The sequence below is a fragment of the Lemur catta genome, chromosome 3 (assembly GCF_020740605.2).
Source record: "Lemur catta isolate mLemCat1 chromosome 3, mLemCat1.pri, whole genome shotgun sequence".
Lineage (NCBI taxonomy): Eukaryota > Metazoa > Chordata > Mammalia > Primates > Lemuridae > Lemur > Lemur catta.
This window is the reverse complement of record NC_059130.1, coordinates 105,998,310-106,011,731: the sequence shown is the minus strand read 5'-3', so window position 1 is coordinate 106,011,731 and position 13,422 is coordinate 105,998,310. Positions and strand designations below refer to the sequence as shown.

Genomic DNA, 13,422 nt, shown 5'->3' with positions numbered 1-13,422 from the left:
CTGGAACTCAACAGATGATTGTTTCCATCTTGTTGATTTCTTTATCCTCTTCATTCACCATCTAAGATTTAAAAATCACTGGGAAAAACACATCTGGGGATCCTTTCTGTGTACACATGGAATCACCATACCATTATACTGAAGGATCATTGTGCTGAACTCACTTGGTTAGCATCAATGTGCCTTAAAACATTTAAGCAAGAACTTCCCAATGCTCATGTTAAATGACAAAGCTTATTAAATTACACAAATATAACTTTGAGGCAGGAGGATTGCTTGAGTGAGGAGTTTGATGTTACAGTCAGCTATGACTACACCATTGCACTCGAGCCTGTGTAACAAGAGCAAGACCCTATCTCTAAAGGGGAAAAAAAAAAGAATAGAAACAAAAACTTGGAATAGAATTTGGAAAAATAAGTTGTATTACAGTAGAATTAAGATGAATTTTCAAAAGTTGGGTTTGAAAAATTTTAAACTTGTGAAAGAAAAAAAATGCCCAAAGAAATGTTCCCATCCTTACAGGGATAAATTAGGAAATAATGAATTCTTGCCACCACTGGAGACCCACATGAGATCCTCTGAAGTAGTGGAAATTCCTTCGAAAGGGGTGGGGAACCTACAGCCTTGGGGCCACATGTGGCCTTCTGGATCCTTGAGTGAGGCCTTCTGACTGAATCCAAATTTTATAGAACAAATCCTTTTATTAAAATGAGTGCAGCAGAGAAAGATGAAGCTTTTCTTGCCTCCTTTGGTGCTTAAAAAAGAACAATCTTGAAATCAGAAAGTCACGTCTTCCCTACTCCTTGGAGATGCTTCCTCACCTTGGGACTGTCTCTGATAGCTCCTTTCCCAGGCCACCTGCCAAGCCTCGCTGACTTTTTCTTTCCTGCTCCCTCCGTCACTGCCTTGCTCAGGGCCCCATCTCATCTGGTACTACATGCCCTGAATTGCTGTTTTCCCTACGCCCAATCCCTCACACTACTGTCAGGTCCAGAAACATAACTCTACTCCCCACACCCTTCCTGCTTAAGTACCTTCAGTGTTCCTTAATGTTTACAGGACACAGGCCAAATTCCTCCCCCTGGTATTTAAGGGCCTCTAGGACCTAAATCTTGCCAAACTTGCTTTCTCCAATTCCTCACTATCAAAATCCATGTTCCCTAGGCATTACTGCCCTATGCTTTCCCAACTCCATGGCTCTGTGCAGATGCTTCTTCCAACAGGAATGCCTTCCACTCCCACATCTCCGAAGATTCAGCAGATCTACTTACTGTCTCTGGTCCTAGATGAGGTTCTAATTCCCTTCTCTGAATGCCCACTTTGCCCTCATGGTGTTTATCATTTGTAACCAGATCACCAGCTCCAGGAGGGCAAGAAACATTCTGCTTTTGTATTCCCAGTGCATCTTACAGGGTTTGGTCTGCAGGAGATGACAGCGACAACTTGAGAAATGGTTCTCTCTCCTCCCCAGTTTTCTGCAGCATGTAATGAAGGCCCTCCAGCTTCTTCCCTACCGTGATTCCTTCTCAACAGTTTTTGACTAGTTTAGATCTTAATGAGATGGTGATACTATAGATTCATGGCAAGTTCAACAAATAGCACAGAAAAACGAACTGTATATTCATGAAGAACTCACGCATCTGGGAATGCTCCAAGTTTCCAAACTGATTCATTTCTCATCAGCTTGGCCACAAGCTTCTTAAGGGAGGAAGGATCATAAATAGGAAACGTGCTTTCATTCTGCTGGGGGAGAAAAATCCTTCAGGGAAGTGCTGGCTCCCTACCACGGGTGATCCCGAGGAACAAAACAGCCATTACACATGCTACAAAAAGAGTTATCAAGATATATCAGGAAATGCAACTTTGATTCAAACACCATGAAATTTTGTCAAGCAAAAATAGTCTTTATTCAAATTTAATGGAAACAGGGGTCACTATACTTTGCAAGACGGGGAAAAATAAAATTAAAAAAAATTCTTTTATTTTCTTTTTTAATATAAAACAATATAATCACAATACCAGAATATGGAACTCTACAGTTTATTTCCTATGGGTTACTGCAGGTATCAATTTTCCTCGACTGTGCTATTCACAACTTTGTTAAGTCCAAAAATATGAAACCAAAGTGGTAGGAAACTTAAGACTTAGCACTTTCACTAAATGGCATACATCAAAGGGCATCAATTCAAGAGCAAAAATGGTTGAAGAACTCACCATACCTACCTATGTCATCATTCCAGCCTTGGTGCCGTCCAGGTACTGAGCTCCCTGTAGGAAAGGCCAGGCCTGAAAGCCAAGGCGTTTTGGATATTCTACTGTGGGCCATGAGTAAAGGGGGGTTTTCAAAGAGAAAATTTTTTTCAGTCGAGCAGGAAGGCCTGGTGCCAGGAGGCTTTACTGAGAGGAAGCACTTAGATTTAACAATTATAGACACACCATTAGGGGAGTTAAAAATGTACAGCAGTGACATGTTCTACTTCAATCACTTGTGCTACGGCTACCAAACATGTACAAAAAAGACTTCTTGGGTAGTTCCAGCTGTGGTCGTAGCCAGTTAGGACCTTGAGTGGGACCTAGATCTAGACCGAGAGGGCGATCTAGAAGCAGACCTGGATCGAGACTTGGACCGAGATCGGGTTTTTGAAGCCGACTTTGATCTGGAGCGTGATTCTGACGGAAGGTTTGGTTTCGATTTGGAATTCGATCTTGACCTAGACCGGGTCTCCTGATTGGTGCCAGCATCCTCACTCTCCCCTCGGCCTTCCCTCTGGCCAGACTCAGACTTGGCGTGTTCCCGCTCCTTTGACACTGAGCGGGATGGCGATCGGGACTGGGAGCGGTCAGTGTCTTCCTTCTTCTTCTTCTTGCTGCTGCCTGCCTTGCTGTCTCGCTTGCTGCCTCGCTTCCTGCTCCTCTCGCTCTTGCTGCGGCTGCGACTGCGGCTGCGGCTCTCCTCCCTGCTTCTCTTCCTGCCCTTGCTCTTGTCCTTGCTCTTGCTGCGGCTGCGGCTCCTGCTGCCCCCTCTGCTGCGGCTGTGGCTGCGACTCTTAAGGAGGCCCTTCTCCTGGCTCCTGCCCTTCTCCTGGCTCCGGCTCCTGCTCACGCTCCCTCGCTTCTCCTCCTCTGCTCTCCTCTCCTGACTCCTGCTCCGACTCTTGCTTTTACTTTTGTGCCTACTGGGACTCCGGCTCTTGGACTTCCCGGCGCTGTCATTGTTCTGGATCTTCTCTTCGGCTTGGTCTTTGCTCTTGCTGCGGCTCTTGCCCGCACTGCGGCTGCGACTGCGGCTCTTGTTGTCCTTGCTGGGGCTCCTGCTTTTCTCCTTCTTGCTCCGACTCCGGCTCTGGCTGCGGCTGCGGCTCTTGCTCCGGGAGTGGGAGCCTGACCTGAGGAGACATGGGATGTTGTCTGAGTACTATGCAACTTCATGCTAATCAGGAGATGAAAAGACCAAAGAGGGTGTGTATGGAGTACTGCCCCACGACAAAATGCATGGCTGGTACTAGCTGAGAATTGCTTTCTGAGCCCCCTGACAATTCCAATCTGGAGCTGGAACAGCTAGGGTGAGGGAAGACTGGTCACATGATTAAAATCAAAGTGAGACAGGGCATAGGTTCTCCCTGCTAACCTCTTCCCCTTACCCCAAGGGAGACATACCTGGACCGGGATCTACTCTTAGAATGACTGCTTTTGCTGCTGCCACTTCGGCTTCTGCTCTTACGGGAATGTCTGCTTCGAGAGCGAGACCTAGGGGGAGAAAACATTTTTTTAATACTTGCTGACAAAGGGCTAGCTGATTAGAGTCAACCAAGACATTCTTTCAATCAAAAAATACGCAAAGTACTTGTACTGGCTGTGTCCAAGCACAAATAGTCTCCTGGGTTCTAGCCCCCAGATGCAGTTACCTGCAAACATTCTACCTAGATGGTTGCCTGAATTTCTCACCACCTCCAATCCTGGGCCCCTAACTTCCCCCCCAACCTGCTCCTTTGCTGGATTCCTTATATCCACCGATACCACATACTAGAAATCACAGACATCCCTGACTCCTCTCTCTTTCCCTCCTTCCTTCATATACTGACAATCCTGCCTCCTAATCTCCCCTGGTCTATCCACCTCAGCAGCTGCCTGGTTTCCCAGTGAGCCTTTCTGCATATACTTTTGCACTTTACATTTATGCACCTCACTGCAACTAGAGAGTTGTTTTAGAAAGACAAACACTCCAAGCTTTAAAAAATCTTTAACTAGCCCAGACTGTAGACACTTACTTTCTACCAAAAGCAACCAGGGCTCCTTGGGGAAATCACTGATTTCAGGGTAGGAGAGGAAATGCATAAGATGGACCTAGGACATCTCATCATGACAGAAAGAGGGAAACTTTCAAAGCCTCCTGGGTACCACCACCTATGAAAGACTCCTGCTAAAAGTGTTTAAGCTGCATCTTAATCACACCCCTCCAGACCTAACTTACAGTTTACAGGAAGTTCAGAGGATAAAGTACAAGTTCAATAATATCAAGAAGAAACAGATAAGGTTGGGCGCGGTGGCTCATGCCTGTAATCTTAGCACTCTGGGAGGCCGAGGTGGGCGGATCATTTGAGCTCAGGAGTTGAGACCAGCCTGAGCAAGAGCGAGACCCTGTCTCTACTAGAAATAGAAAGAAATTAGCCAAACAACTAAAATATATACAAAAAGAAAATTAGCCAGGCATGGTGGTGCATGCCTGTCATCCCAGCTACTCGGGAGGCTGAGGCAGAAGGATCACCTGAGCCCAGGAGTTTGAGGTTGCTGTGAGCTAGGCTGACGCATGGCACTCTAGCCTGGGGAACAGAGTGAGACTCTGTCTCAAAAAAAAAAAAGAAACAGATAAATATAGAATGTGGGACAGCATTAAAAAAGCTAAGAAAAATAAATATCATGGGAGCAATAAGAGGGAGGGGATTGCTGCAGACTAAAGAGACCAAAAAACCCCTTACAATACACGACCCCCCTTACAATACACGACTGGGTTAGATCCTGGTCAGGAAAAAGCAGCTATAAAGACATCAATGGAACAACTGGGGAAATATGAATATGGCTTGGACATTAGGTGATTTGATGGAATTACTGTAAATGTTCTTAGGTGAGAAAATAGAACTGTGGTTATCTTCATTCTTGGAGACAAATGCTGAAGTATTTAGGGGCAAAATGTCACAATTTCTGCAGCTTACTTACAAATGCCACAGCAAAATAAATGTATAATGTGTATGTTTAAAAATATATACATACATACAAATGGCAGGGAGAGAAGAAGGGGGAGAGGAAGGAGAGAGAGAGAGAAAAGGTGGCAAAATGCTAACTGTTAAAGCCAAAAGGAGAATACATAGGTGTTCATGAATGGTTCTTTCAACTTTTACACTTGAAAATGATAAAAGATATGGGGAAATAGTAAAGTGCATTCACATGAAAATCAAAAACAAAGACACTGAAGACTGAAGACAAAGGAGCCAACCTGAAGGGCTCCCAATGACCAAAGATAGAACAGTCTGAGTATAAAATTATGACGTTAACAGATGAAACATCAAATATACGAACACCCAAGAATTCATTCAAAATGACACTAAACAAAACCACCTTTATCACCATCCTTAGGAACTGCTAGGGCATATTTAATGTTCTAGAAGTTAGTAAAGTAAAGATGGCTCAGGCAGCTAACTCCTGAACACACTGAGCCATGTTACCATCACTCAAAGTGGGATATCCAGACATCGTACCTGTGGAACAACAAGAAGCACAAAGCACCACTAATAAAGTTGTCTTGCCAAAACCCTGTGCTTTCCCTAATGCCTCAAGATCTAACTATGAGTTTATAGGAAACAGAATAAAGGTACATGTTAAACACTACAAAGATAACAATCAGCAAAATCTAAACTATGGGAAAATCTTCACAAGAGATAACAGTTTACGCAACAATTAAATGCATGGAAGATAAAAAGAGGGTAAAGGGGGATGTGGCAGTGATTAAAAGTAGAATTAAGAGACATGCCATCAGATTGCAATGTGATTCCCATGTAAGAGCCTAGTATGAACAAACCAACTGAAAAAAATATATTTGAGATAACTGGGAAAATTTGATACAAACTGGATATTAAATGATAGTATGGAGTTACAGCTAATTTTGCTATGATGTTACGGTTTTATTTAAAATATTAAATATAGAGGTCGGGCGTGGTGGCTCACGTCTGTAATCCTAACTCTCTGGGAGGCCGAGGCGGGTGGATCGTTTGAGCTCAGGAGTTCGAGACCAGCCTGAGCAAGAGCGAGACCCCATCTCTACTAAAAAAAAAAATAGAAATTAGCTGGACAACTAAAATATATATATGTATATATATATATAAAAAATTAACTGGGCATGGTGGCGCATGCCTGTAGTCCCAGCTACTTGGGAGGCTGAGGCAGGATTGCTTGAGCCCAGGAGTTTGAGGTTGCTGTAAGCGAGGTTGACACCATGGTACTCTAGCCCGGGCAACAGAGTGAGACTCTGTCTAAAAAAAAAAAGAAAACAAATAAACAAATAAATTAGAGATAGATACTGACATAGTTATAGGTGGAATGATAGGATACCTAGACTGGCTTTATTTATTTATTTATTTTTTATTTCAGCATATTATGGGGATACAAAAGTTTAGGTTACATATAATTCCCCCCCCCCTGCTTTAAAACAATGTAGCAAGAGGGGCGATGAAACAATTGGTAAAATAAAAAATTACTGAAGCTGGAGGGATGACAGGTATAATGGGATTCAGAGTTTATTCACTGATTTTCTCTAAGGCTTTGCGTATTGGAAAATTTCCATAATAAAAAGTTAAAAAACAAAACAACAAAACCCGAAAAGCTTGAAAGTCTCCAATGACTTCCCACTACTTTTCCATCCTTGCCCTGGCCCAAGGTCCAGAGTGATATGGTCTTTCTTTGCCTTATCTCAAGCCACTCTACTCCTGTTCCCTTCCTGTATTAGCCTTTCTACTCTACAAAACTCTCTCCTACCCCCAGGCCTTCAAAAATGCCCTTTTCCGCTATAAGGGCACTTATCTCTCTGCCCACCATCTGACTTACTTCAGGTTCAGCTTCTATGACATGTCCTTAGGGAAGCCATTGCTAACTCTCCAGACTAGTTATGCTGTTTGCATTTCCTTCAACATGCTTTGCCCAGTGCCTGGCCTATTTGCACAGCTGCTGCAAATAAGACCAAGTCACCACTCTTGAGTAGCTAGTGTAGCTGGGAGAGTAACTATGTGTGCCCTCAACCAGGATATGATTTTCAGGCCCCGAGAAGAAATATGAAAGAAGGCCACCGATTCCTGCCTCAGAGAAAGGACTTTACTTCTATTTGTACTCATGACATAACAGTTCAAGAGTTCTACAAATAAATATTCAGTTCAAAGTTCTGAGTTATTGAACCAGATGGATTCATGTTACTGAGAACTCAACAGGGGAACATAAACGAATCATCTATGTGCTCACTAATGAACTTATGGTGAGCTGCAACAACAACAGTACCTTGAATGGCTCCGGCTCCTGGAGTAGGATCGGCGTCGTCTGGAACCTGGCTTGTCCTCAACTAATCTGATTTTTCTGCCATTGACTTCAGTTCCATCCAACTTTTCCAAAGCTCTTTTCATATCAGAATAAGATACAAATTCAATCACCCCTTCATTTTTGCGTCCCTTGTGAGCATCTGCATAAGTCACTTCTCCTGCCTGACGCATATAATCCTAAAGGAAAAAAAAAAAAATCCCTGAATACATCAAGATACATTTTGTTAAAATAATCTCCTAGAGAAAGCTTTTCTTTTTCATTAAGAAATGCCAGCTTTTCTTAGAATAAAATTTATTCTTAAATATTTCCAGCTACCCACCAACCATTTACTGAGGTTCTTCAAAGCACTAGGCATTAGGTAGGTGGTAGATAGCATAATATTAAATTGCTCTCTCAAATAACATATTGTGTAAATATAAAAATTTTTAGTGAGCTATCATTTTCTAAATTTTATAGTGGCAAATTGTGTGTGTGTGTGTGTGTGTGTGTGTGTGTGTGTGTGTGTGTGTGTGTGTACTTTACAGAGAAAGGGTCTCCGTCTGTCACCCAGGCTGCAGTGCTGCATGCAGTGCAATCATAGCTCACTGTAGCCTTCAACTCCTGGGCTCAAGTAATCCTCTGACGTTGGCCTAAATTTTTTGTTTATAGAAACTCATATCATTACATTTAAGTCAAGTCTTTTATGCTTCATTATAAATCCACATTTGAAAACAAGTATAGAGGCCAGGCATGGTAGTTCACGTGAGCCTGGGTAATAGCGATACATTATCTCTAAAAAAAAAAAAAAAAAAAAAAATTAGCTGGGCACGGTGGTGTATGCCTCTAGTTCCAGCTACTTGGGAGGCTGAGGCAGGAGGATTGAGCCCAGTAGTTCCAGGTTACAACAAGCTACGATGGAACCACTATACTCTTGCACTCCAATAGCCCAGGTGACAGAGCAAGACCCTGTTCCCCACCCTCACCCCCCAAAATTATAGCCATTGATAAAATATCAAAAGTAAAATGTAAATAACCCCATAAACGAATTATGAAATTAGCCCCCACATTTTATTTTAAATTGTTATTATATTATCTCTTAAAAACAAGTTAAAAGTCTAAAAGGCAACAGAAGAGTATTGTCTAGCTCTGGCTTAGAATTGGTAGGCCCACATCCCTTTACTACAAGCCTGTTTTCTCATTCTCTTTGAAGATTTCATGTGGTCCAATGAGAGAAGACAAATAATGTGCTGGATAAATGCTAAAGTGACATATAAATAAGAGGACGTATACGTAGTGCTTGAAAAAGATAATGAAATTTGGGTAAAATTTAAAACTTTGAGCTTACTGCTAATTTTCCCACATTTCTTTACATATAATATATACTCTATAGATTACTTGTGGAATGAGTATATGAATATTCAAAAGCAGTTCATTTCTGTATATTACTTTGTGGTCCATATTTTACAAAGTTACATTGAACACTTTGCTCACTGCATCATAAACATACTTACATGTCTTAACTTAGATAATCTTCATAACTAGTGTGCCTAGTACCTTTTCTGAAGGTTTACCTATTTGTTGAGATTTTTAGGTTATATGCAGTCTTTTGCTGTTATTCATAATCCACCAAAGAACATGTCTGTACATAAATTTATTTACTTGAGTTATCTGCAGGAGTGGGGGTCCTGGTGGCAGGGAGCCATCCAAGTTGGGATACATGTGAAAGTGATGAGGATGTTATTCATAGGCCAAGACTAGGACTGTCCTGGCAAACTGAGACATATGATAATTATGGTAAAAGGGCTTAAGAACATCACTACTATTTTATCCTGCCATACTTTCAATTAGTAATCACAGCAGTTAACATATTGAGTGCTTATCGTATGATGGGTATGTTTTTAATTAATTTAGCCCTAGAAATAACCACCTGAGGTAGATCTAATCGTCACCCTCATTTTACACACATTGGAAATGAAATACAGGGATGTTAAGTAAACCGCTCAAGGTCATTCAAGCAATAAGTGAATGAGCAGGGTCTGAACATAAGTAATAAGACTCCAGATCTTGAATTCCTAACACTACCCCCCACTATGGGCAAAACTACAAAACTACCATTCCTCAATGCCACCAATAGTATACTATGTAATTTTCATCTGAATGCCATCCATCATCATTGGGCATAATAAATTTACATATTTTTAAAACAACAGCCCTTAAATTTGTTTTATTTTTGCATTTCCTTGATTAATAGCTAATATTTATTGTGTCAGGAACTGTTCTAGGCTTTTAATATAAAAATTCACTCAACTCTCTCCATAACCTTGAGTAGAAATTAAAATAACCCCATTTTATGCTTGAGGAATATGCAGCACAAGAGGTAAGTCACTTGCTAAGGTCACATAATATAACTGAGAAGCAGCAGAGCTGGGATTCCATCCAGGCAAGGGGGCTCCTGAGCTAGGAAATCTGCTCTATTATCTATGACTCCCATCTCCTGAGAGTGAAACTGCCCCAAGGTACAGAAATATAAAGCCAACTAAGAATGTTGACTAGGCTCCATTTTAACCAAAAAATTAAAACCTTTTCTAAGAAATTAATTTCATACTAGATTTAGTGATACTGCATGAAGAGCTGGCATTTTCTACTCATGAATAGAGTAGCTTTCCAGTTTCTACACACAGTGTTCAATCTCTAACACTAAGAATACTGGAGTCATTCCATCAGCTAGCACAATCTTGCTGGTAGACCTTCAGTAAAGGTCTGTTGTAATGCTGACAACTAGCACAATGCACTAGAAAAAACATCAGACTGGGAGTCCAGGAGTCCTGGTCCCAGCTCCTGCTAAAACCAACTGTGTGAGTTAATTTTTTCTGGATCTCATTTGAAGGTTGCTTGGAGCAAATTTTAAAAAGAAAAAAAAGAAAGGGGGTGGGGGTGGGGAGAGAGAAAGACAGACACAGAGAGAAAGAGAGATAAGGGCTTTCAGTGAGAACTACATGAATGTAAAAGATTCCTAACTGTTCTTAATGGTGGACCAAAAAAAGAGTAATGAGACAGAAAACAGAACATCCTTTGATTTGTTCCCCTAAGACCATTCAGGTTATGATACTACTCAACTTTTTCTTCCCTATTGAAATTAAAACCCAACACTGTTCTCAAAAAAAAAAAAAAAAAAAAAAGGAAAAGGGCTGGAGTACACAAGGAAAAGTACTGGATGGTAAACACAGCACTGGACCTTCATTCTTTGACACCAAAAATTTAGGACAAATATTCCATGAAAAACAAATAAACATTTCAGGACAAATATTCCATGAAAAGCAAATAAACCCTATGAAAGAACATAGGTCAGACTGTCAATTTCATCAGTGAGGGCCCACAATGGAAGCTGACATAAATTTGCATGTTATAGCTAATGCTGAAGGAAACTCTAGTGGTTCCAACCTTTTCTTTTGGTGAGAAACTACACTGGCATCTTCATTTAATGCTCTCTAGAAAGGAAAACTTCATATAATTTCATTTAATATAGATTTGTCCTTTGATGGTCCCATAATGTACAGTAGGAGTAAAATTCTGATGTATTTTGTACTCCTATACAATCTTTAATTGGAGAATTTCCAAATGCTCTGTGAAGGCTTTCAAACATACATCACCATTATATTCTATGTATGCCTGGGCCTGCATAAATTTACCTGTTTCTCAACCTTAACTCTTGCCCAATCTTACCCCAGAAAGTTAATGGGCCCCAAACCTTTAGGTCTTGCCAGCTGCACCGACTTGACAAATTCTCCACAATAAGTCTGTACTCTGTGCGCGTAGGAGGGCCGTATTTATCTCGGCCACTTCTTCTATAACCATATCCACCTTTGGAAGGTTCAAATACATAAGATTACTTCAGTGGAAGAAAAGGAAAAAATGACACAGCACATATTCCCCTTAAAGATATCATTTACCCCCACCCAAACAATAGCACATATATTAAGTCTATTCCCACCCTTAATTCTAAACTAGATTTTTAAAAAAGGCAATCAGTTCAACATAAAAATTTAATTTATAGAGTTGTAAGTATACATATTCATTAATATTTATATTTAAGATTAACATGCATGAAATTAAAAACTATTAACAATTTAGAAATAAGTAACCAAATTACTAAATCAGTTACTGGTGTTACTCACAGTGATTAAAGTTTTTGTGAATATTTTATATGAAAAAAAGATTTTCAGGCACCTATTTCAGTTTAATCTCATCTGTGTCTAACCCTTGGGATCCTCACCACCCAGGTCTAATGGGGAAAGGTTGCGGTCGTCACATGGCTTCCTGTTTTTGGTCAGCCAAGGGCCACAATGGTTCAAAGAGCCACGCATGGAAAGGTAACCCAAGGTCAGCAAATGGAACAGGCAGTCATCTTAGCCTCAAAGGATTCTTTTAATTAAAACATTGAGGTCTTTGTTAAATCTATGTTAAACAATTGCATTACAGAGAAAAAAACAACAACACAAATACAACACATCATTAAACATATTTATAAAGTATTAAAACAAGAAATTCATCTCATTAATTTAATTAAAATTAAATATTAGCAAAGAAGTTTATTTGCAATTCTACATTTAAAAAGAAACATAATTTATAAAACAAACGGCTTAAACATCAACATATTTAAATGTAATAATTAATTAATTACTTTAAAAATTAACATTTAATAACAAAAGCATGTCATTGATACAAATATGCCCTTTAAATGCTTACTGCGTCCAGAACCGTAACTGCCATCTCGACGTGGACCGCGGGCATGCTCAACAATTACTCGCTCACCACAAAGGTCTTTGCCATTCAGTTCATAAACAGCATCATCTGCATCACGCAGATCATCAAACTCCACAAAACCATATCTAGAAGAGAGCAAACAAAATCCTGGTTGGCACCATTTTGACATCTAGCTTCACTAACATTAAAAGAGAAAACAATGAGGTTCATGCTTAGCAAAGGTTAGGTGGGTTTTGCAAACTAAGGATCAGCTTTCTCTTCTCTTTCGCTGACACCACTTTGCTTTGTGCCAACAGGCACTGCAAGAGGAAGGGAGACCTCTCAAGGCAGACTCCTATCTTTCTAGTAGGAGGCTGGCTAGATACAGAGAACACTTCTTTTGTTCCCCAAGAACAATGAGACCTACATTCAGGCATTGTGGATTGTTAAATCATGTTCAGAATAACATACTAGGTAAAAATCATACTATCTTAAACCTCCTCTGTGAAAGGAAAAAAAAAATTTTTTAAAGTTCTTGTTCCCTCTACCTAAACAAATCAGTCACAAGTTAATTAACTGTTCTAGAAATTATCAGTGAAAAAAAAATTGGAGCTATTTACTTTCTTCTAAGATTCTAAATTCATTTCCAGATAGGCTAGAATTCTCTAAAATCTATATACAACTGTGCAAACTTCTTTATGTGGCATTGCTGGAAATTTCCCAGCAAAGAGGTTTGGTGGTTTAACACATATCCAAAAGAAAACACCCCCCACCCCAAATCCTATTAATGCCTATTAAAGAGTACAATTTATAAAACTAAAGTACGAAATTTGTAAAGTACTTATAAGCAAGATTAAACAAGTGTCCTGTAAACTGTTATCAAGAAACACTTAGCTTGGCTAACAGCTGTGAAAAGTCTAGCTTTGTGATCACTGCCTATGTTTAAAACCAAAACCATCTTATTGACCATACCTAATTGCAAAGGAAAGTTATAAGCAATTTCTTTAATCTTTAACAAGGTTGTATACACAGGCAAACACTGATAGTGTTCTCTGCATTTAAACATACTGACACTAAAAACAGGTTAGAAATCTTGCCAGAGGTTCACCTAGTCTGCTGACA

At 40.2% G+C, this 13,422-nt stretch overlaps 1 protein-coding gene across 4 annotated transcripts in view; it reads right to left on the bottom strand.

Annotated features, from left to right (window-relative positions):
• Window positions 1-1,888: 1,888 nt before the first annotated feature.
• SRSF4 (serine and arginine rich splicing factor 4) overlaps window positions 1,889-13,422 on the bottom strand; it is a 28,008-nt gene continuing 16,474 nt past the window's right edge. For 3 of the 4 annotated variants that reach the window (XM_045545736.1, XM_045545734.1, XM_045545735.1), the window contains 6 exons: window positions 12,304-12,446; window positions 11,831-11,979; window positions 11,306-11,418; window positions 7,540-7,754; window positions 3,658-3,747; window positions 1,889-3,386 (listed from right to left, as the gene is read on the bottom strand). In XM_045545736.1, coding sequence (XP_045401692.1) covers window positions 2,555-3,386; window positions 3,658-3,747; window positions 7,540-7,754; window positions 11,306-11,418; window positions 11,831-11,921 — 1,341 coding nt within the window. In that variant the 5' untranslated portion in view covers window positions 11,922-11,979; window positions 12,304-12,446 and the 3' untranslated portion in view covers window positions 1,889-2,554. The remainder of the gene's footprint in view (window positions 3,387-3,657; window positions 3,748-7,539; window positions 7,755-11,305; window positions 11,419-11,830; window positions 11,980-12,303; window positions 12,447-13,422) is intronic. The other variant, XM_045545733.1, reaches the window with a different exon arrangement.